This window comes from Mercenaria mercenaria, chromosome 12 (genome assembly GCF_021730395.1).
Source record: "Mercenaria mercenaria strain notata chromosome 12, MADL_Memer_1, whole genome shotgun sequence".
Taxonomy (NCBI): domain Eukaryota; kingdom Metazoa; phylum Mollusca; class Bivalvia; order Venerida; family Veneridae; genus Mercenaria; species Mercenaria mercenaria.
Window position 1 is genome coordinate 66,917,268 of NC_069372.1, and position 27,734 is coordinate 66,945,001.

General features: G+C 34.3%; 1 protein-coding gene across 1 annotated transcript; it reads right to left on the reverse strand.

Annotated features, from left to right (window-relative positions):
* Positions 1 to 1,167: 1,167 nt before the first annotated feature.
* Positions 1,168 to 18,697, reverse strand: LOC123533708 (cilia- and flagella-associated protein 251-like). The gene is made up of 18 exons (XM_053520634.1): positions 18,116 to 18,697; positions 16,992 to 17,153; positions 16,336 to 16,505; positions 14,587 to 14,733; positions 13,695 to 13,798; positions 12,113 to 12,227; positions 11,462 to 11,620; positions 10,677 to 10,845; positions 9,771 to 9,800; positions 8,547 to 8,637; positions 7,580 to 7,648; positions 6,817 to 6,885; positions 6,236 to 6,421; positions 5,703 to 5,762; positions 4,014 to 4,093; positions 3,323 to 3,462; positions 1,995 to 2,168; positions 1,168 to 1,338 (listed from the first exon to the last, which is right to left on the reverse strand). The coding sequence occupies exons 1-18, from the start codon at positions 18,507 to 18,509 to the stop codon at positions 1,168 to 1,170; spliced, it is 2,490 nt and encodes an 829-aa protein (XP_053376609.1). The 5' UTR covers positions 18,510 to 18,697.
* Between the last annotated feature and the right edge of the window lie 9,037 nt (positions 18,698 to 27,734).

A 27,734-nucleotide genomic window follows, 5' to 3' on the forward strand; every position in this document is an offset into this window, starting at 1 on the left:
TGAGTCTATGTCAAAAATATCAACTTAAAGTAATGAGAGGTAAAGATAAAATATATCAAAACACTATTTAAGTATATCCTAAGCAAAAAGGGGCATAATTCATTAAATATTGGTGCCAGAGTTATGCACCTTGTGTAATATGGTGCGGGTGATGATGTTGAACAACTATTTTAAGTTTGAATCAAATCCATTCAGTAATACCAGAGACAGAGTGAAAGTGCATCAAAACTTTAACCTAAAATTCTAAGTAAAAAGGGGGAATAATTAATGAAAAATTGGTGCCAGAGTTATGCACCTTGCGTCATATGTTGGTGATGATGTTGAACAACTATTTTAAGTTTGAATCAAATCCATTCAGTAATAACAGAGACAGAGTGAAAATGTATCAAAACTTTAACCTAAAATTCTAAGTAAAAAGGGGAAATAATTCATGAAAAATTGGTCCCAGAGTTATACACCTTGTGTCATATGATAAGGGTAATGATGTTAAACAATTGTTTAAGTTTGAATCAGATCCATTCAGTAATAACAGAGATAGAGTGAAAGTGCATAAAACTTTAACCTGAAATTCTAAGTAAAAAGGGGAATAATTCATGAAAAATTGTGCCAGAGTTATGCATCTTGTGTCATATGATGTGGGTGATGATGCTGAACAACTATTTTAAGTTTGAATCAAATCCATTCAGTAATAACAGAGGTAGAGTGAAAGTGCACCAAAACTTTAACCTGAAATTCTAAGTAAAAAGGGGGAATAATTCATGAAAAAATGGTGCCAGAGTTATGCACCTTGTGTCATATGATGTGGGTGGTGATGTTGAACAAATATTTTAAGTCTGAATCAAATCCATTCAGTAATAACAGAGATAGAGTGAAAGTGCATCAAAACTTTAACCTGAAAATCTAAGTGAAAAGGGGGGATAATTCATGAAATATTGGTGCCAGAGTTATGGCCCTTATGTCAGATGATGTTGATGATGATGAGGAATAAGTATTTCAAGTTTGAATCAAATCCATCAAGTAATTACAGAGATAAGTTGAAAAAAGAGAAAGTGTAAAAAAACTTTAACCAAGGTGGGGATGCGGAAAGACGCCGACGCCGGGTCGAGTAGGATAGCTCTCCTTATACTTCGTATAGTCAAGCTAATAACAATGACTAACACTCCTTATCTAGAAGTTCCTAGGAAGTTCCCATACCTGATCACTTGCTGTAACAATGAAATGTTCCTTTGTGATTGGTGGATACCAGGTCATACATTGTGGTACAGCACTTTGCTCTATACGATCTGTACTTGCCAAACGTAAATCATCCTTCGTACTGTTTTCTAAATCATACTCCACCTGCATAATCATACATTTATTTTCTACATTCTACAGTCAAATACATATATGAAGTTAGTATTTTCATAACAAACTTTTTTCGCAGAACTTAAATTTGTTGTAAACACTTAATATAATCTTATTCCTTTGAGTTAAAATATATCATAAACTGAGTCTCACATAATTTTGTATACTTCTTTAGTTCAGTTAGTCTTGACACAGAGTCTAATAAGGTGAAACTGAAAATTTCTGTCAAAAATGAAAGAAGTGCATAAAATAAAAATTCCAGTAATACTTCAAAAGAAAATTATTTAGAAATTTTGAAAAATATATCATAATGCAAACAGAGAACAAGTCTATTAACCCTTATCATGCTGGACACCATTGTTTCTGCATTTGCGACCAGTGCAGACCATGATCAGTCTGCACATCCGTGCAGTCTGATCATGGTCTACACTGTTTGCCATTCAGGTAGTATCATTTTAGTATGCACCCTTTTTAACAGTTAATGGTATTGTCCAAATTGAAAGATGGACAAGTTCATTATAGCAGGTAAGGGTTAAAGTGACAATGATTTATATTATTCCATGAAAAATACTCATCATTCTGACTAAAGCATCTTTTCAACAAATGAAGAATTATAACAGCAAAACAACCCCAAAGATTTTTGTACTCACAAGAAATCTGTCAGCACCTAGCGACAACAATCTGGGCACATCAGCATCAAGTTGTATACCAAACATTAAATCTTTAATAGGTTTGTAGTGAGCCCTGTATCTACCAAGATATTGATACGGTTCTACATCTATCCCACGACAGTGCACATATACCGACACTGTATACTCAGCATCCTGAAAATACACACATGTTCACGTTATGTCTTTGCAAGTTTCTAATAAACTAAAAGCATGCACTTTTTTGCATTTAGCATATTTTTAAAAGTGGTCAATCACATTTAAACAACATTTAATGACATTTTTTACTTTTTGTATATTCTGGTAGAGAATTATTTAAGGAACAAAAAGACCGATTACATAGAGTTAGATTCCTATTTGAAATGTATATTTTATTATTTTTATAAAATTTTGTAATTACTCCCCTTTAATATAAAAGTATATAAAAAGCTGGATGTTTCTTTTTATTTCGATACAATGTCTAGTTTTACATTTGCATTTGATAGACATATCAACTATTGAACAATCTGAACCAAAATGCAAGTTTAAAAGCTGTGTGTAGCTTCTGAATTCATTTATTTCCAATCTATCTTGGTTGCGCAACCAAGATAGGCAAAGGGAGGTAATAATAATTTTTCAAACTTGCGTTTCTAATGAATTCCATCTAAATACATAATTTTTAACGCAAATATTTTACAAATATATTACAATATGTCTAATATTTATACATTTCCTTAGGCAAAGTATGTTTATCAAATTTATACTTATGATAAAATAACTCTATCTTGGTTGGGCAACCAGGATAGGAAAATGAAATTTTAAAAATACCTCCAGTGAAAATCTAATTTGTATTAAGTGTTAAGTGAACATAAATGGGTGTAAATGATCAGCTGCTAAAGTTTCGAACAAATCCGTTACATGGCCAAAATCTGATTATCCACCTTTAATAAAAAGATGACTGACTGGCAGGAGTAAAACTTCCTTTAAGGTATACAACAGGTATTGGTAATATAAATATGAGCAGTCTTTTTTCTCCTTCACACATAAAGGGATTTTAATATTCCTGAGAAACCAGTAAGAGCAGCATGTTTAATGTGAAGAAATACAAGCTGCTTTGAATGGCTTTTATTTAATCAGAAAGACTGACTACATATCTAGGATGGAATATTACAATATTGTAACAAATCATGCAAAACCAGACTGTTAGAATGAAAAAAGTGGTGTATACAATACCATGTATGTTTTTAACTGAATCATAAGACACCTAGACTAAGCTATATATAGATGGAGTATAGATGAACTCAACATGTAAAAATAATGGGTGGACTTACAGCTGTAGCGAGATATTTTGAGTCGTGGGAGAACTCTATGTGTGTGATGGCATCCCTGGCATATCTAAATGGCTCCTGAACTTCATCCTGCAGAGTGATAGAATCCAAGATCCGAACTGAACCATTCACAAAACCCACAGCTGTAATGTAACAATATGCACATCAAAACTGAATACTGTCACTCTTCAATATAAACTTTTGACCCTATTTAAAAGCATCTGTAATTTTGAAGACAATGAAATTTTCTTTCTTAAATAAGTAATTTACAAACACAATCTATGAAAGTGCAGTAACAATCATAGTAGACTCTACTTTACTTGTTTAGAAATATCTATGTTTACCACATATTTGATGTCGCGGGAGTGAAATAAAGCCATTACATAAACTTGATAATACACTAGTGTAATAAAGCTTTGACGTCGACGTCGTTTAAAGTATCGGAGACATTGGTCAAACTGACTTGTTTATAGTAGTTAAAGAAAGTAGGTTTTTTACTTTTTGGCAGAAAAAGCTAACATGAGATAAAAATAATATTACATCTGTGATTTTTCCACATTAAATTTATTAAACTCGTTAAAATGCTCAGCAAAGCCTAGCATTTTATTATTTTAATCAACTCATTTGATAAATTCAGTATGAAAAGACACTCGTGTAATATCCTCTATATAAGAGAAAACAAACTTCTACATACCAAGATATGCTCCGTTGGGAGAGAAACTGCAACACCTGATGAGATTTCCTCTCTGGAAGGCCCGCGACACCATTACTTGTCTACAAAACATACATTTGTATTACTTGGTTTATATTCCACTATGTCAACTCACTATAGTAAACATTAGAACTTTCCATTTACATGACTTTGTATTAATCAGCTGATTCTACATAGCGTCTAAATTACTGATCAACCTAACAAAAATAAGTTTGTTCTCTGATAATCAAAGTTAATAGAAGCATGTTATTTTTACTGTATTGAAACTTTTTAAGAACCAGAGCTGTATGTAAATACAATCATATACCCCCATGATGGCCTGTTAAAGGACACCAGGTGTGTTACTTTTGGTTACGATAAGAAACTGTTTCCTGACTTGAGGTCACTGTAACCTTGACCTTTCAGATATTCCAAAAAGAACAGCAGTCACACACATACAACAGGCAATCATCCTATGAAAGATTTGTGTTTTGATCAGTTTCAGTTTCAATGCCACTCAGACCTTCCTTTTTCACCTACTGACCTCCAAATCAATTGGGGTTATCTACTGACCTAACATCAAACAAAGTTTGGCAGCCATAGAACTAAACCTTTTTAAGTTATAGATTAGCAGTTTAAGACTAGTATTCTATATAGCCTTGAACTTCTATCAGCTTAGCCCATAAATTACAGGGGTCATCTGTTAATTGTTGGTAGTTATCCACCTAAGTTTGGAGGCAGTTAGCTTATGTGTTCTTTAGTTACTGAACAGTAACAGTTTCAGTCTTGCGGTCACTTTGAGCTAGACTTTGACCTTCCGATCCCTCAGCCAATTTAGGTCAGGCAATCAGTCTAATGACTGCACACTTATAAACAATCTTTTGTTACTGTTTTCAGTTTCTAGGTCACTCTGACCTTGTACTTTATGTGTGTGTGTGTGTTCGGGTTTAACGTCTTTTTCAACAATTTTTCAGTCATATTAACGACGGTGTCTACTTGTAGCAGTGAGCACAATGCCCAACTTTATATTGCTGCCTCACTGGAATATCACGTCATAGACACATGGCATGATACCCCACCTAGTCACATTATACTGACACCGGGCTGACCAGTCCTAGCACTATCCCCTTAATGTTGAGCGCCAAGCGAGGAAGCTGCTAGTACAATTTTTTACGTCTTTGGTATGACACAGCCAGGGATCGAACCCACGACTTCCCGCACTTGAAGCGGACACTCTACCACTAACTAGGCCACCGAGGCAGTATACCTTGTACTTTAACCTACTGACATGAACTGGGGTCATGTAACAACCACAGGCTATAATGAAGTTTGACAACTGTAGGTCTAAGGATACTTCATTGAGCAAAACCTGTTTTCAGCCTCAGAGTCCACTGAACCTTGACCTTTGAAATATTAGGGATTGTCTACTGCACACAAGCAACCAACCTATGAAGTCTGATGACTGTAGGCCAAATCGTTCTGCGGTTACTGCATCAAATGGCCCTCCAACAGATTGATCATATGAGCAACAGACATATCAGCAGACATGAGCAAAACAATATACTCCCTTTTTTTCAAAGAAGGGCATTAAAAGAAAATGAAAGGAGAAATTTAGGATTAACAACAACTATTCTTACTACATTAATCAGAAAAAAAAATTCTGAAGATGAAGATTTTAAAATAAAAACTTACTTCTTTTCATAATTCCAGGCTTTGAGCAAACCAGAATAGCTTCCTATGACAACAATTGGCCTGAAATCATAAAGATATCATTAAGGAAGACTTTACGTCTTATCAAGATTTAAACATACACTGATCTTCATGCCCAATGTTTTCTTCCTGTCTGACTTGGCATCATTTTCCTGATGCATTTCAGTTAAATACATAAAGCCATCTACATCTAGTCACAGCTTAATTATGTTCGAAGTATTCTCAATAAGAGCTAGACATGCCATACATGTCAAGTATTTGGTGAAGTAAATAGAAAGACTGAAAGATCAAACAGTCATATAAATGTTGGACTGCGGCCTGAAGTTCTTACAACTGGTAACAAACATGAACCAAAACCATGGTGGAACAGTAGCAACACGTGTTAAAATTACTAATGGCCAGTACACAATTCTGATGCGGAGATGGTCTTTTGAATGTTCATTATAATTACTCACTTGATATTCCACTTAATAAGGACTCTGAAATTAAGCATAGGTTAGGGTTTAGGGACTCACTGTGTGGGATGAGCTGCAAGGGCATGTATTGCAGCATCATGTTCTCTATGGATAACCTTGACCTTGGTTCCATCAGCTGTCACATTTCCAAAGATAGCAATGCTGCTACCAACAACAAAGTCACGTATTACAAATTGCTTGGCTTGTATTGTAGCGTCAGGAGGGTAATTGGTGCCTTCTCTTGCCCTGGAAACAAACATTAAAATCACTTCATAGTAACAAGATGACAGGAATGATATACACAACTAAACTTTTACACTTCTAGGGAAAATCAATTAATCTTGATTCACAATATTTACAAAATACAAAATTTTGTTATGACATGTATTGCAAAATTGTATTATTTGCTACTCAGTGTACATTAGATATTCCTATCAACTTGAAATAAAAATCCTTATTTGCATTTAGTACATTCGTAAAATACCTTTGTTGTCAAGGTTTCCAAATCAGAAATTTATGGAACATTTTAATGACATTTAGAATAGTATATCCCAGCAAATGAGAACAGACAAGATGTTACCAAAACATGGACATAAACCGACAACTAACTGCTGAAGTGAGTTTCACAAGAAAATACTTACAAGCCAAAGAATTCTGGATTAAATGCAAAAGAGACAGATGCGATGGGTCCTAGATTCAAATCTTGGTACCTGTCAGTATATAAATATATATAACATAATGTTAGAAATAACAAGAAACATGATTAGGATGGCATAGTAAATCATCAAGGTGGATTGTTTGTTCACTTGCACAGTTGGGTTTAAAGGCAGTACTTCCTGATGACAAAGACTTATGAAGTGTCAGTTCCTGAGAAACCTGCTTACATGCAAACCTCTCACCGGAGTTCTTAAGTGAAAAAGGAGCATAATTTTGACAGAATTTAAAATGTAAGCCACAGTTATGCAACCTGCTCTGTAAAATCATCTTACGATGCCAAAACCTTGCATGAGCCTCAATGCATTCAGTCCAATAGTTTCTGAGAAACCTACTTACATACAATACTTTCACTGTAACTTCTGATGTAATAGCATGACACTAAAGACATGAAGGTTGCAGGCATTCAGCTAAACAGATTTTGATAAACCAAATGTTTAAAATTAGAAGGGTCATCATTTTAACAAAATAAAAGCTAGAGTTATGTACCTTGTCTAGTGAGGTCATCTAATGATGTCAAAGACACATATGAAGTTTGAAAAACCTGCTTATGTGTAAAACTTTTGTAATCCTGACATCATCAAAAGAGTGAGAACCAAAGTTCTCATATTTGAAAAATTTCAAATAGTTTTATTTGAAATTCACTAATTCTCTTTATTTTGACACAATAAGGCCTGCGAGAAAACTTACCAATGAACCAACTTTAAGCTCTGATCAAAGAATTTAACATGGCCTGCTACATCTCCAACCACAATATACCTGAAATTATCAAATTAACTGTTTAATACCTTTTTTAACCATTCAGCTGAGAAAAAGCAGACAAGTAATTCTACTACTGACAAACTGGTGTGGAAGATGAATGCTAATAAGTGTTTAGGCCTAAGGTATTTAATGCCAACAATTCTTCAGAAAGGGTTTATATATACAAAGAGATACTGCTTACCAGTCATTTTGACATTTTCATTTTCCCCCCAAAAAAGACGTATTATTTCTAGAAATTCACCCAACACTACCTGATCTTTTTTCATTAGGTCAGGAATGTATGGACAAAGAACATTTACAAAAAACACCAACAAAATATTTCATACAAAAGGTAAGAATTAATTGGTGTAATTTTATCATTAATGAGATCACATAATTTGTCAAGATAATAACAGACAGGTAACATCTTTTGACCACTCAATCAGGGTCACTCAAAATATTTTTGAAAGACCCTGAATCAACCAATCAGATAATCGTAACATTATAAATGCCAAACAAGAGCTGCAACATCAAGTCTTGACATGTTTTTGTTGTTGTTTTTTTTTCTGATCTAGTAAAGATAAGATCATAGCCTTCAGGCTGTCTTCTAAAGTTTAAGGAGGTCATAAAGTACATACAGATATAATCTTCTGGTATTGTACAGGGCTAACATTAAGTACAAAAGTGACACATTTTAGCCTACAGGTAAAATTTTTGACAGATTTAAAAATGCACCTGTCAAAATTGTTTTTTATAGATAAATAACTTCTGACAGTGAGAGAAAATATATCACTAACAGTGAAAAAAAATGCTATCTTTTTCACAAATATAAGTTCTTTAATAAACTCCTTTGATATTTTTGCCTTATTGTTTATGTGTGTGGTGTGTAATATATTAAATGAGATGTGTGACCTACCTATCTGTGGTTGTTATCACATTGATACCTCTGTCCTGTAATCTAATGATTTTGAGAGCTTTCTTGTTGGCTGATGGTTCAGAACTCACAACTGCAATCAGGATATTAAATAAATAAAAATAAAGATGTAACAACTGCAAAAGATTATTTCAAGGCAGTCACATAAGATTTTCTGTTAACTATATGTATATCAAAGTGTATGCATAAACTATATATAAGTCTACAAATATTTCTTGATAGATTCAAAGAAGTATAAAATACACAGAATGGCAACTGGCTGTAATCTCGCGTGAGCTCGTGTCAGAGCGTGATTCGGCGTTATCTTACTAAAAACAAACATCGGCGGGCATGGAGTTACAATTTGTACCTTTAAAACTACATTTAAAATACATGTTAACTTCTAAAACAAAATTAGTTTAATGTGAAATGGTCTTAAGACACGAAGTACACGTTTTCTTTTGCCATCGAAAGAAGCTTGGTCATACGGTGATAATTATTTTACCGATGAATAATTGCTTTCGCATACAAAATGGCGCGTGGAGAAAGCGCCACTTTCGGTAAACGAGATCTCGTTTTTTTGTCACGGGAGGTTGGCGAGATTTGCTCTATATGCCTGTCAAGTTGCCAATCTATTTATTTTTATAGCTCTTTGATAGATTTTGCCATTTTTCTGTTCATTTATCATTGACTATGAAATAACTATTATTGAACAGGGGATTAATCCAGGATTTTGTGGGTTTTTTTCCAAATCCTGAAATCATATTTCCCATTTAATTTATCTGTAGAATTTAAAATCCATAATTTCATGACCCAGTGAAAAAGCTGTATTGACTGAAACAATGAAATTTCATGGCAATGAAATTAAATGATTTCAAGGTAATTTTAATATAATAACAAAGCTTGTCAGTGTCACATGATACAAATACAATCAACTCATTGCAAAACTACAGAAAGGACATTTTACACTTCTAGACAATCTGGACATTGTATTAAATAACATACAGAAAACATAAACATTTCAACAAAGTAGCAGAACTTATCACACAGCTGTATTTACTGCTAAAGGAAACATTATACCTGCATACATTAGACAAACTTGTACCAGTTTATCCTAGCTACTTCATATATTCTATATTCAAAGCATTTCACAATGTTTCTATTCACTACCCTAAAAATGTTAGTAAACATTTACAAAAAGAAAAAATTCTTGTACACTCATTATACCTTCATGTTTGTAAATCTCCTCTATTTGCTCTATAGGGAAATAATTTCTAGATTTACTATACTTTCAAAGGCAAGTACTTGAATGACCTAAACAATTTCTTGGAATTACAACTTTCGGATCTTTCTAAGACAATTATTTGGAATATCGCCTTAACCTTTAGCCTGCTGGTGGCAAGTGATTCTGTCTTTGCGACCAGTGCAGACCAAGATTAGTCTGCACATCCTGCAGTTCACCATACAGTTAGAATCATTTTGGTAAGCACCCCTTTTAACAGTTAATGGTATTGGCCAAATTGAAAGATTAGAAATTTAACAGTGTATGGGATATTTTAAGGAATTTTAGTGAAGAATTTAATTAATTTTTTCCCATTTAAATAAAATATACATTGTAATATTCCCTAAAGTAAACTGGCGAGATATAAAACTTATAATATACTACAATTAGTTAGTATTTGTTTAAATGCAGTACATGAACTTGTACGACAATATTTGTCTTTTTCATTTAAAGGGCCAGTGCCAACTTGTTTTTTATACAAACATTCCAGTCTATAGTCAACTTCAAAGGTAAACTAAATACTTTTTATTTCAATACAGTGGTTGAGAATTCTAGTTTTATTTGAAATGCAGATGTGCAGAAGATGTTATTACTATTTTCAAGTTAGCATCTCAAGTGTAAAACTTGAAAACAATGAAATATTAACAGAATTTACCCATATACACTTGCAAAAACTCTTGTAAACCATTTCTTTAAGTTTGAAACAGTATCAAGTATTAAGATTACAAGACACAATATCAAATAAACAGACACATTCAGGCCGACGATTCTTGTAAAAAAATAGGTATTATGTATACATATGTTTACCTTCTGGCAAGTCAAAAGTATTTCAATAGCGATATACTTCATACCTTTAGTAACAGGTTTATTGTTATCCCATACAACAAGATTTCCGATGGAAGTGGCAGTGAGAGCTCGAGAACTGTTCCTCTGGAATATTGACTGGCTGTAGCGACCAACCTGTTTGTTGAAATCTTGGTCTGTCAGTGGAGGTGCAAAATATTCCATGTGACCATTGCTCTGTAACAAGATAAAATATATACTTTACATAATGGTCTGTGACTTCTATACCTAACATTACTCATCCCAATCTCAATTAGTAACTTCTTTAACACATGTGTTATTTTTTATTCATTTTAACTATAAAATCAAACTGTACACATAATATCAAAACCTGACAAAATATTTTAACCTTGATACACGGTTTTCACGGTTTTCAAAGATACTTTGTGTAACCTTTTGTGTAATGCTGGCTTTAATAAATTTCAGTTTGAAATACAAAATACAAGATACATGTACATCATTCTTCTCAGGTTTAAATTATATTATATCTTTCTGAATGTGTTCCTGGTCAAAAGTCAAAACTATTGCCAGTGAACTGAAGAAATGAGGGTCAGCCATTTTGACTATGACTGGCAAGCCATTGAATGTTTTATTACACATCAGATTTTTTATGAATAATTGATATATTAGCACAGTAACCATGTGTTGAATATAAAAAGGTCACAGTACATAAACTATTGACCACCGATTTAGGAGTCACAAAATATATATAATATATATAAATATATTTAAGCATTAATAAAACAGATGGTGAATTTCGTGAAAATTCTTAAAACAGAGATGGCAGTTTTACCCAATTAAAAAAGATCACTTGAGAGTCACTGTTGGTCACTAGATAGTGTATATCTTCTGGATTGAAGAGTATGAAGTTCTGTACGCCATACGAGGGTTTAAGCTGAGCAGAGCACAAGGGTGTCTCTCCATCCACCGTCCACTCCCAGATTGACAATACCTATATAAATATAACAGATTATGGGAGCATATATTATAATAAAGACTATGCAAAAATCAAAAACAGTGATCATATACATATCTTCTGAAATCAAATGCCTATTTCTCTGAGAATTACACCAGAAAGTCATCTGACAGATGTTATATCTACATTTACACCCATCAGTGGTCTTGGCAACCCAAGCAAATAAATCCATATCTTTTTTTTTTCTTTATGTATTTTGTTTAAGATGCACAGGTGTAACCAAAGAAATAGTTTTAGGAGGAAATGCATTTATGGTCTATAGACACAGGTCTTTAAAGCATAATTATGGTCTTATTAGTAATGTATATGCAACTAAGGTAATCACAAACCTTGCTGCATTTTAGGTGAAAGAAAACTCTGTTGAAGAAGTGACACCTATAGCTAAGACTTCATTTTGGGAATATATGTAAGAATTAAGGCAAATTCTTTAAGGTAAAAAAAAAAATGAACCAGCTAAAGAAATTGTACCTGTGATTTTGCTGCACTTAAAGTGGCTAGATACCTAGCATCCGGAGTCATTCCTACTGCAACAACCCCACCTTCATCACTTCCTGTTGTGTCAAATATTGTTTGGATTGGAACCCTGTAAGAAATTTGGAATGATAAAATCTCTTTTGATATCTAAGCATGATGAAAAATTCCAATGACAGCATCCAATATAAATCTCATTTATCATAATAAGGGTGTACACTAATCAGGTTAAGGCACTAAACAGAAAAACTATCCCAAGTGTTCTAAACAGTTACCAGCACATGTACCATTAAAGTACCATTCAAACCATGGCCATAGTGAGTACCTAAAGATGTATCATTCAAAACCATGGCCACAGTGAGTACCTGAAGATGAATCATTCAGAACCATGGCCACAGTTAGTACCGTGGGAGAATCATCCAAAATCATGACCACAGTGGATATTAGTCCAGAAGATATCATCAACAAGAGCTGTCCGTAAAACAGCCAATACTCGACTATTAGAAATATTGTCTCAGAAGCAGGAAAATATTACCCAAAATGTTAAAATATCTGAAGAGTTTTAAGTTCAAAAGGGGACATAATTTGACCAAAATGCATGTCAGAGTTATGAGACTTGATGCTTTCAACTAGTTTTAGAACCCTGAAGGCACATGTGAAGTTTCAACTTAATGTCTGCATTTGTTCTGCAAACAGTAACTTGCACACAAAACTTTAACCAGAATTTTCTAAGTCCAAAAGGGGACATAATTTGCCCAAAATACATGTCAGAGTTATGGGACTTGATCCAGTGAAGTTGGTAATTGATCTAGAAAACAAAAAAATAAGTTTCAAATCTATATGCCTTTAATAAGTAATAGCTGTATGTACTTGCACGCAAAACTTTAACCAGGATATTTTAAGTCCAAAAGGGGGCATAATTTGGCTAATATATAGGTCAGAGTTATGGGACTTGATGCTATCAACTACTTTCATAACCCCGAAGACTCATGTGAAGTTTCAATTCAATATCTGCATTAGTTTTGGAGATAGTAACTTGCATGTAAAACTTCAACCAGGATTTTCTAAGTCCAAAAGGGGGCATAATTTGCTCAAAATACATGTCAGAGTTATGGATTTGAGCCAGTGAGGTTGGTAATTGATCTAGAAAAAGAAAAAATAAGTTTTAAAGCTGTATGCCTTTAAATGATAGCTGTATGTACTTGCATGCAAAACTTTAACCAAGATGTGACGCTGATGCCGAAGCTGACGCCAGGGTGAGTAGAATAGCTAGACTATTCTTTGAGTAGTTGAGCTAAAAACTGTAAACATAAATGGCTCGTTTTAAAAGCAGTTTCACAGTTACTTATTACAGATACTATAAATACTGTGAAAACATTATTAAACATCAGCTAAAAATTAAATAAAAAAAAACTAAATTCCCATTTTAAATATTTTATCTTTAGAAATTCATGTCCCTATGAAATTTCATGGTAAAAGCTGTTGTTCGCAACAAATCAAGAAACTTTATTTCCCTAAAAACTTGAAATTTCATAGCCATGAAGTTAACTGATTTCACAGTATCTGTTGAAGTATATACCCTGTATATGTGTCCCAAACTATAACCATACTGTCTTTTCCCCTGTCTCCTGTCACCAACCACCGCTTGTCTTCACTGACACATGTACAACTGATAGGATTAGACTGTAATGCACAAAACATTGGATATCAATCTTCCCAAATTTGCAAATGGCTTCAACTTTTATCAGCATTTTACATGTAATATATGTAACCAGAAAGTGTTTGTGGTACACAGCTTTAGAAGTTAAGTTAATAACTAACTAAAAAGAAAATATGTGCCTCTTTAGACAGGTACGAGTTCTTCAGAGGTGCCATTAAACAATGTTACCCTGTACTTCTCCAACAAAATCATTCTTTTCCTTTGAACTATAACATAGTGGATAAAAACCAAACACTGAGTCAATTTACAATTTCCTAATATTCCAACGTTTTGGCTACATGCCTTCTTCAGGGAATAATTATTGAGCCAAGTCATGAGAAAACCAACATAGTGGCTTTGCGACCAGCATGGATCCAGACCAGCCTGCGCATCATCGCAGTCTGGTCAGCATCCATGCTGTTCGCTAATAGTTTCTCTAATTGCAATAGACTTTGAAAGTGACCAGCATGGATCCTGACCAGACTGCATGGATGTGCAGGCTGGTCTGGATCCATGCTGGTCGCAAACCCACTATGTTGGTTTTCTCATGGTGCAGCTTAATTATGATTTAACAACAGTTTTAATAACGTCAACATACGTTATGTTAAAATTGCGGGAAACAGATGGCAGTATAAGGGACGCAGTGTCATAGATGATATAAATACATTAGTACATTTGAATAATAAAAAAAGAAAAAATACTGACAATGATAAAAAAAAGTATATCTGTAAGTCAAAAGGGATATTTTATATTGACTACACTATGAACTTACATGTCCTTGAAGAATATGCTGTCTGTTACTGTTGAAGTCGTATAAGATTCCAACATGGGCACAGGAGTACATTATCACTTTTCTTGTATTGTCTGTCAAGTTCAACACAGGAACATTGCGATTCAGTCCAAACGACCAAATAATATTCTGCAAAAAGAGGAAAATGTTGATGTGATTACTATTATATAATATCATCAGTCTGGAGTTATTTAGTGTACGGTGGTTTTGACTCGAAAATAATACATTTTTTTTAGAAGCATTTACTTTCTGTAGGATCTGAATTGAATTATAACTATACAGAGCTGATTCTTCACTCAGGGCTAGGGTATTAGCAGTAAAAACTCGCAAGAGTTGCCAGTAAAATAAAGCACATCACCAAAGATAAAAAGCTTATTCTGAAATTTTGCATTTATGCATAAGCATGTATGTATGTGAATGAGGAAGGCATATTTTAGAGGGTGTAATGGTTGGTCAAGGGGTGGAGGTTAAGTAAAAAGCAACACTGAAAAACAGAGTAAGTAAAATGAAAATAAAAAAAAGATGTCAGAGTTAAGCAATAGAAAAGGGTAATTTTATGTGGATGGAGGGGGTATATGCGTGATGGGACAGAGGGTGTGTGGGCAGATGCTGCTTTGGGTGGAAGGGAAGGTACTAAGTACAAGGACAAGCAGACAGATGGACATACAGATATAGGAAAAGAATTCTTTATCAATGGGATGTGTGAAGTCTCATTCATTTACAGTAATTGGCATATAGTTACTGAAATTTGTAAACATCTGTTAACGCTTAGCCGTACATTTTGAGAAAAAAAATTCAAACAGCACCAAACCATAGAAAGAAAGAGTTGTTTCACATGAAAATTGAACAGCATGTAAAACATGTATATTACTCTACGAAACAAGTGTCAGTATACTGATATAAACATTGAATTCCGGAAAAGGACTGCATAACGGGGCCCCACTTTTTGACAGTCAAACGCCTTTAAAAACTCACCATTTTCAAAGAACTGTTACAGATGTTTGTTTTGATGCATTTGCAATAGCTTGTGTGTGTTGAAATTTCACATAACTAGGTGGAACACAGTTTTCAGCAATTGTTAATTTTTATATCTTTACAAATGACATTCATTTTCAAAGGGGGACAACTTTTTCAGAATATTTTAAGCATCCGTTGTACGCGACAGTACAGCAGAACATGTAATGGTCAGGTAAAATATTTGTAAAGATGTCGTTCGTTTATCAAATATTTCTGTGTTTTGATGATATACTCCTAAACCTTAAAACACAGACTGCTATGTACAAAAGGGGCATAATTTGATCAAAATTATAGAAAATTATAGAAAGAGTTATGGAGCTTGTGTCATTCATTGTGTGAAGTTTCATTCCATTGTGGTATGTAGTTACCAAGATTTTAATTCACTGACAACTACTAATAGAATTAAGTTGAGAAAAAAACACAGCTTAGTACAAAAATAAGTATAATTTCATAAAAATGACAGCAAAAATAATAGAGCTTACACATTCACTTTGTATTATCATCGCAAAGGCATATGTGAACTTTCATTTCGTTATGATGAGTAATAGTTAAAATATAAGCTTGTTGATTGTTAACAAGGTGTCTACACACAAAACTGATGCCATGGGTGCAGTAATCTTTTGTGACAGTCGTCACAACAAGCTTAACATCAACAAAATGATGAAACTGCAAAGTTTTCATGGTTTTTAAAAAAAGAAATTAAACGAAAATTACCAAAGCTGTATTTGACATTGTGCCTTCCAGTCCTGATTCTGGTCTCTCTGGTGACGGTATTTGTGGGGCCTCTGGTATCTCTGCCACCTGGGGCTCCTCAGGAGTAGGTTTTGGAGATTCAGGCTTGCTCTTCTGACTGGCAGCAGAGGAAGGTCTGGCTTGAGCTTCTTCTATAACCAAAGCAGAGTTGTTTGACTCATAATTATGATAATTCAATCTGCACTGGTCACAAAGGCAGAATCAATCTGTCTAAGGTTTAAACAATTAGTAACCAACACTCAATACTTGACTTCAGTGATGTGTAATCATTAGAGAACATACAAATAAATGTTGGTCAGAACATTTCAATTGTTTGTTGTTACAGATCTATGCTACCAGTTCTTGCAGCATAAGTTTTTTGCGTTACTTGTTACTGGGTAATTGAAAGAACCCATCTGTATATCTTTCAACAATAGATTCTACTTGTGGTTGGTGTGTTTTACAATGTATAGCTCTATTTGTTTTTGCTGAGCTCAGTGTGCCACCAGCAAATCTACCTCTTATCTTTGATTTTTTTAAATGAAACACAGAATGATAAGCAATACGACCTCCACAAAGTATCCACATGTTACTTCCTGTGTAGATTTAACAAAATAAAGTATTAAAGTTACTGTAACCTTGAGTTGCTTCTTGTTCCACAGGCTGTTCAGTTGTTTCAGCCTCTGGTTCTTTCACTTCTTCATTTGGTTCTTGCTGCTGTTGTTCAGGTTCTTCTTTTGACGTTTCAGGTGCCTCGTCGTCTCCACCGGCTGCCTCAGTTTCTGGAGCTTGTTCTGTAGCTGAAAATGGAAAGGTTCTCCTTTCATATTTGATATTGATTAACAAAATGTTTTAGGGAAATTAATCGAAACTGAAACGAAACATTTAAGAATATAAATCTACTTTCATTTTTATATCATATAATGCCAATACTTTCATATAAGCCTAGAAATTAATTCTTAACTATGCCAGTATCACACTTTTTAACTTTGATTTCAGTTTTTATAATGTCAGAGTGTGCATAAAAATATTCAAAACCATTTTTTTCTCAAACTTCTGGTTAAGTTCTAAAGCAAAAATTCTAACTAAGAAAAAGTCAGGCAAATACTTTTTGTCCAGAAACAAGGAAATTATTGTTAACAATTATCGGCGACATTAGATCTGGACTTTATTAACAAATAAACTTGGATCACATGCTTTCTTTTGACCAAACAAACACCTTTACAAAGCTTTAAATGTATTACAGTTTCAAAATAAGGAAAATATCCACTAAAAATCAAAATATAAGTAAGGTCAACTATCGATTATCGATAGCAGTTCAACAATTTAGTATCTTTACAGAGAGGCTGGCGGTGGTCACTATGTAATTCGTCCATTCTAACCTATTTTGAATGTAGCATACTGTCTTTTTATCTTTTACTTTTAATACTGTAACATTAAATTTCTCCAACAACTGTTTCTCTGACAGTGCCGACCAGTCATAATCTGAAATCAATTGTTGGTTGTACTGACATAGATGTAGATTTATATATTTAAGCAGCTATTTAATTTGAATTAAATTCAACCAAGATAAAGCTATCAAACTTGGTTACTTTACAGAACGTCTGATGACTGGGCCATGAATTAAGCTTATGAAGACAAAAGGCATAAATAACACAAAGCACTGGAATAAACAAAGCAGAATGTTTGATTAATTATTGTTACTGGTAAAGAAAATTTTTAATTGCTCTAATAAAACAACATAAGAATGGAAGATGTTTACCTTGTTCAGTTGTTTCAGCTTCCATTTTTTCTGCTTGTTCTTCTTCTCCATCAGCATTTTCATTTTTTTCCTCCTCAACAGATGGCTCTTTTTGTACAGGACTTTTTGACTGCCTACCAGCATCATCAGGGCCAGCCTCTGAAGGCTGCTCTACTTGCTCTTCTTGTCCAGGCTCCGGACTCCTTGACTTACGTCCAGCATCATCTGCTTTTTTATCTTCTGTAGGGCTTAAAGGTTTACCATCTTCTTCTGTAGTTTGCACTGGACTTCTTGCTTCCGTTTGTGCATCACCTTCACCTGCCTGCTGTGTTGGACTTGGTGGTTTCTCCTCTTGTTCTCCAGTGGGGGAAGTTGGTTTTGGGCTGGCAGATTTCTTTCCTTCTTCGTCCGCCATTCTGATTAAAACTAATGTAATTTAAGTAAATGACAGTCAAGATGATTTCAGTGATAGTCAAATTTATTTTAGACAAGCATGGAGAAGTGATTACAATCACACATTTCAATTTAAACCGCTAAATCTTTCCTTAGCAACTTTGTTTATTTTGTCGCCAGTGAAGCTAGCGTTAAGCAGTCTGTATACCGTAAAGCAATCCGTATTGTCGTACAGCAGTTGTCGTAATTGTTACCAAAATATTATGTTCGTACCAATCGTACAACATCGGGCATTTCCGTATTCTCCGGTAAATACGCGTAGCATAAAGGCCGAGGTGATCAGACTGATGTTTGTACATGCCTATTATTAAGTACATTCAATATTCATTATTTTATTACCCTCATCTTATCTGCTGCTTATCAGGAATTATGTAACAGTAGCTGATTAGGGGGGCAATTAGGCGTAATTAGATATCCCGCGCTCCGCTCAATTTTTGTCCCGACCCTCAATGTTTTTATGGCCGTGGAGATTTTTTTTTAAGTTGCAAAACTATCCTTTTTATGCTTTAAACGTGTTCAGTGATGTTAGAAATCAAAATCTAAAGGAATTGTCCCCTTTTAATTAATTATCTGTATTTATTTTTGACACATAAATAATTCCCGAAGTCTCACTTAATAAAAAATGAAATCCGACCTACCTACCCTAATTTTTTTAGCATGTTACCGGAAACAAATATTTTTTAGGCCTTAACACAGCAGGGGTCCCTACTAGACCATGAAGATACTGTTATCTACTCGCTACTGGCGTATATAGTTTACTTGTTAAGAAACGTGTGCTAGACTCTCATCTCCCACAAGAAACCACCTATTTTGAATTTATGACGCAGTGAATAACGGCCATGCAGACATCAGAATCGAACCCAAATTGGCAGTAAATAGTCGATTTCAGTAACTTACAAGCAGACAGTTTACTTATTAGACTAGCTTCCAGACTGATAATAAATATATTTCTACATTTTCCACTTTCTTTTGCCGAATTCAATTTCATAGACAAAAGCCAGTCTATTTTAGAGATTTTCACAGAGGAATGATGTTAAAATTATCAGTCTAGTACAATCCGAAATGCTCTTGGAGATATAAATGGCACATATGGCTATTAGATTACCCACGGATAATTTGGTACACCATGCTAGTGGTCAAGTGTTATACGCTGCTGATCATAAATCTGTAATAAACAATTTTGCTAGTTTTGAAATCTTGATGTGCCCTTTTGCAAATATATGTATTTACAATTATATGTTTATTTTATTTAAAAGATTATTTTAATCAGTAAAATTCTCCTTCCATAGCATTGTTTTGCCATCGCATTTGACAACTATTACTCAATGTTTAAGATTTAGCATTTGACATTTAATACTTCGCATTTGGCATGTGGTATTTGGCATGTGGTAAGGCGGTAATATAATGTAACTTCCCCATGCTTTATATTTATGCCATATATTAAATACTTACTTGTGTTTAGAGTATTACGCATTTTTGACGTTAAACTGAAGTATTTGGTAAATTGTTTGCCAACAGGTATGATGAACAAGCCTTCCATGAATGAAATTATAATAACTATTATTAACAAAATAGCAACCAAGTATGCCCACGGGCAGAATGTCGAGCCCGCCAGCTGTCAAGTGTGACCTTGACCTTGGACCTAGGGACCTGTTTCTTGCGCAGGACACTCCGTCTCATAATGGTGAACATTCATGCCAAGTTACATCAAAATCCCATCATGCATGAAGAAGAAATGCTCCGGACAAACTTCATATGACCTTTGACCTGCAACTGTGACCTTGACCTTTGAGATAGGAACATGGGGTTTGCGAATGACACGCCTTCTCATTGAGGTAAGCATTCATGCTAAACATAAACAAGATTGGTCCATGCATGTCAAAGTTATGGTCCGGACAAAATCGGATGGACGGACGCACGCACGCACGCACATACACCGAAAGTAGCGACTATATCGAGCTCACCGCAAGCGGGCTCGACAATAAAGTGGTCAAATAAAATAAGATAACCAGCGCATTCAAATAATATTACTGTATAGTTAGACTAGCTCCTAGACTATGATATATATCTTTTTACATTTTTATGATTAAATGTAGTGAACAGCACACTCCCGTGTTCTATAAATAGAACACACAACAGGCATACCATAATGCAATGTGCGAGCGTTTTCTATATATTACGAATTATTTACAATCTAAGTAAACTTCGGAAGGAATTAAAAAAAGGAACATGCCACCTGTATAAAATTGTCGCACCTGTTAACAGAATAAATAAAAAAAGATGAAACAATAACTAATTAAAGAAATATATTGGAACGAATGTAGGAAATGTACAAAATATACAGACATATTGTTTTAAAACAAGGTACTGTTAAAAAGTATGTTGCATGCACATTACCCCATATTCTGCAATAATAATACTAAAATTTTGCATTACAATATTTTGCGAATTCGACACGCCGAAGAGCACTTGTGGTTAAAACATTTAATGCTAAATCATTTTGATTAATAACGTTCAAAGAACATTATCAGCACAATTCAAATCATAACTAAATGTATTTCATTTTAAACTACTGATTCACACAACACAAGACGCAAACTTGATATGATACCCAATGAGGTGGTTGAGATGTCAGCTATGGTCGGTGTCCGTCAAACATTTCCTTATAGTGAAAATACATATTTATGCATAATTTGGTAGAAATAAAAATGGATTTGCTTTAGATTAGCAACATGTTTTATCAGATAACATCTTAATATTACTACCAAAATCAAATATCTACATATGTCACACTAAGGGGTCATTTGTTACAAAAAACAACATATGTATATCACAGAGTTGTTAATTGTTTCAACGAAGAACTGAATATGTGGCGGAAAATAATAATGTGTATGACTGTTTACTTTAATATATGACACATATGTTGTTCATCACATTTCGAAATTTTAATAAATTTAAGTTATGCGGTCATAAAATCTTTTTTACATTCACAAGTATTACATTTATAAACACTTTATAAAAATTACAAAAAATATAATGTTGACATAGATTTCTATTTGACGGTAACTAAGAAGAACAATTTGATTTTTTTTTCTCAGTTCTACATTTTTTTTAACGCTTTCAATTTGGTTTTAACAAATTTTTCCGACTGATTATATTTTTTCTCAATATTTTTTTAAAAACTGGATGTAACAAAATGAACAGAACAATACTAGTATAATAACATCATTCATTCATACGGCATACATACTGATGAAAAATCGGTATGTTATTTCTACTATGGATATAAAATAAAAAAGTTTCAGGCAATTTAACTGAAATAAAAAGTGAAGAAAAAAACATTTATTTGCGATATGCAGGCTAGAACTTGAACATAACGAAATAAATGCAAAATCTATGGTTTACTTAATCGTGGGCTGAGCGCGCGAAACTATTATAACTGTATATAGATAAAGAACAAGATACAATAGTTTCGCGCTCAGCCCTCGTTATGCTATTGCACAGTGAATGCACTGATTGTTTGTCCGCATCGAGTCCCGTGCTATTCTTAGATAGACCTTATCGGTGACGTCACAGATCCTTACATACGGGAGTGTCAGTCTATATCCTATGTCTAATATCATAGTCTAGTATAATCCGAAAATACACAAACCTTATTTTAGGTTTGTTATCAATCAATGTTAAGAACTGACCACTGCCTAATAGAGATCAGTGGTTTACTGCCACATGTTTATGCAATTCACTGATACCATCTGGTAGCTGGGATTTACAACTGCAGGTGTCGGCTGAGTTGAAATTTTATCAGAAATTTTCTGATAATTTCAACATCATTCCGCTGCGAAAATCTCTAAAATAGACTGGTTTTTGTCTCTATGAAATTGAATTCGTCAAAAAAAGGGAAAATGTAGAAACATATTTATTATCAGTCTAGTGGCTAGTCTACTGTATATTCAGTCACACCAGTACTCTCTCTACACTGGCGATTAATTGAATAAATGCATATGTCTCTATTTAACATGATATTTTTCACAAATCAATTAATTTTTATTTTAAACAAGTATATTTTTCTTGATTTATAAAGTAGTAGATAACTGAAGTTAACTGAACTATATAGTATGCAACATGCAAAATTTGCACACATAAGAAACTTACAAGAATTATAAGCTTAAATGTATTTCTAACTTTAAGACTTTTCTGTCTTTGGCAGAAATACCAGTTTTGACGTAAATAAAATGTGCATTCATGTAACAGATTTTCAAAGCTCAAAATTAATCCAATGAATACGACACATGCATTAGATTCAGAAAAGCGATAGACATTGTAACGAACAGAATACAGGATTGGAAGAAATGAGAGAATTTTGTCCAAAGCGTAATGACACTATTCATAGAGCAAGATTGCAGATTTAATGAGTGTACTTGACGTTTTTCACTATCCTTCAAATATACCACTTTAATATGCAATTATTCAGCCCCTGAACCTGGGCATTCATTAATGCACCAAGAGGCGAAACCACTGTATTATATATGCGTATATATTCTGTCTTTTTACGTTCAAGGTTTTAACACATATATCACAAAAGTTAACTTTTTTCCGCTACCATTTCTTGGGAAAAAACATGTTTTCTACTCATTTATTGTTCAGTTAAAGCTTAATTCCTTATGTCCACTTTATGACATGCCATAAGATATGTGTATCTTTCAGATTTTCCAACCAAGCACAGAGAAATGAAATTCTTTTCTAATACAAATTTCAACTCAACTGACCCTTGCAGTTGTAAATCCCAGCCACCAGATGGTCTCAATGAGTTGCATAAATATGTGGCAGTAAACTAGTGATCTCTATCTTTTAGCTGTGATCAGTTCTTGACATTGATTGATAACAAACCTAAAGTTATGTTTGCGAATGTTCGGGTTGTACTAGACTATTGGACATAGGATAGTAGACTGGCTCAGTTCACTACATTCAATCATAAAAATGTAAAAAGATATATCATAGTCTAGGAGCTAGTCTATTTACGTACCTATCGTTCCTAGGAAGTAGCAGTAGGACTACCATCCTTCATTAGAAACTAACAATTGTTAGCCTTATTTCAACTGGTAAATTAAAAGTACACAGCTATTATTCACCTGGCTGATTCAGTGAATGTCCATCTTTTTTTAGAACTACTTACCTTCGCTTTCTTTTTCTCCAAAATATAAAATGGGGCGGCTATCATTTGCTCCTAGCTACGAAAAGGAGAAAAGTCGAAAACTGTCCATTATGTGAAAGAATGAATAAATCGAGGCGCAACTCGCCGAAAACTGTCCATTCTTTCACATAATGAATAGTTTGAGGCTTTTCTCTGACTTAAACATGATCCTCACGAGAAAGTCGAGATTGTCGTGATATTATATATTTTCTATGAGACTGGCCTACAATTCATTGATTTGTGTCTCCGAATTAAACTAAAAAGAAGTAAAACTGAGTTCACATTGAATTGCATAATTATAAAGATTTATTGCAATTAAAAGTTTTTTTTAAACATTTATGATATTCAGTGCTGTTTTTTTTAAGTTTAAAATAGGTATCGTTTTTGTTATATTTGAATGTTTTGAAGAACCTTTACAAACTAAAAGGAAGCGGCTATTCTTACGGCTCTCCCATAAGAATAGTGAAAAGCCCGAAGATGTCTATTCCTACGGCAGTTTTGTATTACAATACATTGTACTGAAGTAACTGATATATTTTCAAACGATTTCAGAAATGACATGTAATCACATTTGGTCATTGTGTTATAAATAAAATGTCAGGTCTGAACTGATGCAAACATGTTTATAGCCTGGGAATCAAATCTGACAATTTCTAACTTTTATTATTATTATTATTATTATTATACCAGATTTGTTGAGCGCCCTTTTCATATGGAATATACGTTCAAAGGCGCTTTACAATTAAACATGTGACACATGGCAGATATCTAGGAAAATAACAAAACATGACATATGCAATCACAAAACTGAAACTGAACAATTTGATTAAACGCCTTTTTTATAAATGAGATATTCAATGGCTTTGTACATAATAATAGAAAATAATAGTTATTACAACAATATCATAAAAGAACAATGATAATATTTACAGCCTTATTGTAACAAACAGCCATGACCGCACCCCACCCTTGAGGTCGTTTTACCTCTATTGCCAATACCAGTGCTTTAAACATCTGGTACGCCCAGACGGGCTGCATATAGTGGTTCAACCTCCCGGTAAATGGTGCCATCATGTACTGTATTAGATAGAAATAGGGTAGAAACAGTCACAGTTGGTATCTATGTGTTGTAGAAAATTTTGAAAAGGTGTGTTTTGAGAGCTCTTTTGAATGAATTAAGTGATGAATGTTTTCTGAGATTGTCAGGGAGAGAGTTCCATAGTTTTGCGGCGGCAACCCTGAAACTTCTATCCCCGAAGGTAACCAGTCGACTTTTTTGTGGCACAAGGGTTGTTGCTGCACTTGCTGACCTCAGATTTCTAGTTGGCACGTACACCTCCAGTAAGTCTCTCATATACACCGGCGACTGTCCATGCAAGGCCTTGAATGTTTGAATGAGAATTTTGTATTTGATTCTATCTTGTATTTGAAGCCAATGAAGATCTTTAAGGATTGGTGTAATATGTTCAAAACGGGTTGTTTTCGTAATAAGACGTGCAGCTGTGTTTTGGACATTTTGCAGTTTGCTCGTTGTTGATTTTGGCACGCCGTACAAAAGAGCATTGCAGTTATCTAATCGTGAGGTCACAAACGAGTTTATCAGGGTTTTTGTGGCTTCAGTTGTCAAATATGGTCGAATATGACCAACGTGTCGTATCTGGCCGTAGCATGTTCGAGTCACAGAATTAACATGATGGTCCATGTGCATGTTCGAATCAAGGGTAGCACCAAGGTTTAGAACAGTTTTTGATGGTCTTATGCTCGATTCGCCAACTTTCAGTTCTAGATTTTCAACATGCTTGAAGTGTTTTTGACTCGAAAAAAGAATTACTTCAGATTTGTCTGCATTCAATTTTAACATGTTTGAATTCATCCATGAGACGATTTCTTTTAGGCATTGTTCAACTCGTGTGATTGTGGCTGCCTTTGATGCTTGGTCAACTGGTTTAAACGATAGATAGAGTTGGGAGTCATCTGCATAAAAGTGGTGGTTTAGACCGTGGTTTCTACAGATGGACCCAACTGGCTTTATGTATATCGTGTAGAATTTTGGGCCTAGAACAGATCTTTGAGGAACACTATATTTCATAAGGACTTGTTCAGAGAGTTTGCCATCGATGCATACTGTTTGGTAGCGGTCTGTTAAATATGATGCCACCCACTGAAGGGGTTTATCGGCGAATCCAAAATTAAATTCGAGTTTGTGAAGAAGGGTGTTATGGTCAATGGTGTCGAATGCAGCCGACAGGTCCAACATCACAAGTACTGTGACGTCACCTTTGTCAAGGGATTCGAGAATGTCGTTCTGAACTTTTAACAATGCGGTTTCAGTTGAATGAAATTTTCTGTATGCTGACTGGTTTATTTCATGTAATTGATTGTTCGTCAGATGTTCCTCAATTCTTCTGTTTACCACTTTCTCAAGGATTTTTGAGAGAAATGGCAGGTTGGAAACAGGCCTGTAATTCCTGAGTGTGTTTTGGTCAAGACTTGGCTTTTTTAACAATGGTCTTATTCGTGATGTTTTAAATGATTCTGGCACGATTGCACTTTCTAGAGAGATGTTAACAATTTCCGTCAATATTGGGAGAAGTTCGTTTATACAAAATTTCAAGAGCCATGTAGGAAGAGGGTCTAATTCACATGACTTATTAGCTGACTTCTGAACAAGCTTTTTCACCTTCTCTTCTGTTGCTGGACTGAAACTAGTCAAACGCGCGGTATCACCTAGTGATATGCGTCCGTCTTCTTGAGTAAATGATTCATTCTGATCCTGGGATGCAATATTAGTTCTAATTTTTTTCTATTTTGTCTATGAAGAAATCGCTGAACTCCTGTGCTAGTAGTTCTGGGTTCTTGCCTGATGGAAATGCCACTTCACTTGGACAGTTCAATAAATGTTTCGTTATTTTGAAGGCGCCATTTTGAACAAGCTTTTTTGGTCTCGTTCACTTGATTCTATTTTCTCTGAGTAATAATCAGTTCTTGCCTTTTTTAACATTTTGTTAACGATTGCGCATTTATAATACCTGCAAATTGACAATATCAGAAACTCGATGAATGCCAATTAGCACTAATTAGCGCAAATTAAGTGATCTGTAATGCATAGGTATTAGGTATGATTTCTTCTCACAAAGCACAAATATTATCAACGGCTTCCCAGGCTAACATGTTTAGAGTGGTTAACTGTTGTGACAAATTTGCATGTATATATGCACGAAATATAGATCAATAATTCTCCTAACTGGTTTAGTTGAAAATACTTGGTCAATATTTTTAGTGTTTCAATATTAATAGCGTATGTATTTACATCTACATCTGTACAACCAACAATCGTTTTCCAATTTATTTAGAAAGAAGACAAATTTCAGGTTTAATAAGTATTTTACTCTTACGATAAATTCGTTGTATTAAAATTGTTTGTTTATGTAACAAATGAAAGTAATAAAATGTGTTATACTAGGGGAAATCACTTCCCTTTTAGTCTTCTCTGGATTTCCTTATAGTAGATCTACCGGAAAAGTAAAGAAGTTGGGTGAAATTTTATCAGTCAAATTAATTCAGTACGATGTGTAAAATATTTAACTTGGCCTCAGTTGTTGTCCATGCTCTGTTGAAATGATCATGCGTGTCACAAAGTGTCAAGTTCTGATATTATGAAACATCCTTTAATAAAAATCATATGAGCCCCGCCATGGGAAAACCAACACAGTACGTTTGCGACCAGCATGGATCCAGCCCAGCCTGCGCATCCGCGCAGTCCAGTCAGGATCCATGCTGTTCGCTAACAGTTTCTGTAATTGCACTAAGCTTTGAAAGCGACCAGCATGGATCCTGACCAGATGCGCAGTCTGGTCTGGATCCATGCTGGTCGCAAATGCACTATATTGGTTTTCTCACGGTGCGGCTGAATTATGTACTACAACTTGTAATTCTATAGTACCTTTTGTTCCAGATGAAACCTAGTTTTCTGTTTGCATTAGTTGTGATTCTGGA

Bases quoted from the DNA above. Each gene is read 5' to 3' on its own strand.
- LOC123533708 (XM_053520634.1), bottom strand. From the start codon at position 18,509: ATGGCGGACGAAGAAGGAAAGAAATCTGCCAGCCCAAAACCAACTTCC. The intron at 10,846-11,461 runs GTAAAACTGCCA...ATCTTGTTACAG, and splicing joins AAGTGATCTTTTTTAATTGG to AGCAATGGTCACATGGAATA. The intron at 5,763-6,235 runs GTGAGTCCCTAA...TTATGATTTCAG, and splicing joins CTTGCAGCTCATCCCACACA to GCCAATTGTTGTCATAGGAA.